Source organism: Austrofundulus limnaeus, unplaced genomic scaffold (genome assembly GCF_001266775.1).
Source record: "Austrofundulus limnaeus strain Quisiro unplaced genomic scaffold, Austrofundulus_limnaeus-1.0 Scaffold388, whole genome shotgun sequence".
Classification (NCBI taxonomy): Eukaryota; Metazoa; Chordata; class Actinopteri; order Cyprinodontiformes; family Rivulidae; genus Austrofundulus; species Austrofundulus limnaeus.
This window is the reverse complement of record NW_013952790.1, coordinates 145,712-147,625: the sequence shown is the minus strand read 5'-3', so window position 1 is coordinate 147,625 and position 1,914 is coordinate 145,712. Positions and strand designations below refer to the sequence as shown.

Here is a 1,914-nt window from a genome sequence, read left to right as displayed (position 1 = left end):
ACTAACATGTCTGTGAGATCCAAAAGTCTTACTGGTTGTTAGATGATCAAATACTTATTTCACACAAGAAAATGGAAATAAATTATTTAAAAATCATACATTGTATTTTTCTGGATTTTTGTTTTAGATTCCATCACTCACAGTTGAAGAGTACCTATGATAAAAATTACAGTCATCTACAAGCTTTGCAAGTGGGAAAACCTGAAAAATCAACAGTGTATCAAATACTTGTTCTCCCCACTGTAAAGGAAAGCTGCGCAGGAACCTGCGTACGCATGGATTTATCCATCTGAATATTTTGGTGCGGCGCACATTTCTAAATTTGTCCGTACGTCAACATTTTAGTGTGAAAGCTGCGCAATCCTTTCTGCGTGAGGCCCCAGCACATTTTGCTCATGAATGCATTTCACCCACTAATCCCAGCCCTGAGAGACTGACGTACCCACAACAATCATACGGTTCTTCCTGACTTCATCCAGCAASACGTGGACTTCACTGAAAGTGAAACGAGCTTTTCTTTTCTTGAAGCGGGTCACACTGTCTTGGTTGTAGTATAGTGACGGAGTTGAAGACATCCTCCAGCCTCAGCCAGTACCCAGCTCCACAGTCCTGGTCCACCTGTGTCGGGGGGCCTACAGGCTGAGAGCAAAGTGAAACCATGTTAATGTTGTTGACACTTAAAGGTGATTCATGAACCAAACTTTGCCTGATTATTATTATTAGAATGAACACAGTCTGTCAGGCTCAGCAGCTCTGTAATGAGATGACCAGTTCATTCATTTATTTATTTATTTACCTCACATCATGTGTTAGTGTAAGGTACAGGACTGATGTCACAGTTTAGCAGGAATAAACCATGATACTAACAGAGCTGTGATGATTGGGTCGGAACAATGGAGGAGCAGACACATGAAGCTACATGTTCACAGAAAATGTCTTTAGCTACACGCTGGTCCTCATCTGAAGGACAGTGTGTGATTTAATTCACTCCACACTCAGCTTGTTTCCTGTCAAACAACAAAACCCACTCAAAAGGCTAGCTTCCTCCTGCATGGCTACGGATTAGCTTTAGCTTAGCTCAGAAATGGCTAAATGTGATGCATTTTAAACTCAGCGACGCTTCAACAAGTGAAAGCTACTGATAAAAACAACCAACGGGACACAGAGTAAACCCTTACTATAAATAAGATGATTTTATCCAGAAACGTTTTGGGGAAACGTCCTCATCACCAACATAGCAAGCTCACTTGTTTGTCGCTAACGCTACACAAATGATTTCCGGTTCGGGTTGAGAAAATAAAGCTCAAACTCAAAACTTAAATGTCGACAGCACAGGACTACATCCATACATTGTGTTAGTTTCACAAACAAAGTGTGTCAATTTTTACAATACGGCATGTCCCTTTCCGAAATACATTACGTTATTAAATTAATAAACTAATTTTTTTTATTTGTTTATCAGGTTTTTTTATTTTGAAGGACAAGACGGAGTTCCGGTGCAGCGGCTGCGTTTGACTAGTACGCTCTGCTGAACTATAGACTGATTATGTTTTTGTTCATTTCCTAAAATAATTCTTCATGTTTTGTGTTTCAATGTTTCGGTAAGCTTCTCTTACAGTTGGTGCACATCATGTGAAGCCTGGGGGACAAAGCGGTCATCCGAAGACCTGCAGGATGAGCCCGGTGGACCGTGGACAACGGAAGTCGGTCACGCTCATTTTTCATTTCACGCTCAGTGGTTCCGTTGTATGGAAGTCCGGAAGAACTCTGCATTCACCAAATAAAGAAGAAAGATAGTCTCCTGATCTCATAATGCCAAGAAAATATGTCATAATTACGAGATAAAAATCTTGTAATTATAACAACTTACACATAATTATGAGATCAGAATCTCACAATGATATACATATACAT

At 40.0% G+C, this 1,914-nt stretch overlaps 1 protein-coding gene across 3 annotated transcripts in view; it reads right to left on the bottom strand.

Moving 5' to 3' along the window:
- zgc:153990 (nuclear apoptosis-inducing factor 1) overlaps positions 1-1,767 on the bottom strand; it is a 9,533-nt gene extending 7,766 nt beyond the window's left edge. For 2 of the 3 annotated variants that reach the window (XM_014023717.1, XM_014023719.1), the window contains exons 1-2: positions 1,179-1,282; positions 443-639 (exon numbers count right to left, since the gene is read on the bottom strand). In XM_014023717.1, the coding sequence (XP_013879171.1) occupies positions 443-575 (133 nt within the window). In that variant the 5' untranslated portion in view covers positions 576-639; positions 1,179-1,282. Of the gene's footprint in view, positions 1-442; positions 640-1,178; positions 1,283-1,616 lie in introns of those variants that run through there. The other variant, XM_014023718.1, reaches the window with a different exon arrangement.
- Positions 1,768-1,914: the final 147 nt, after the last annotated feature.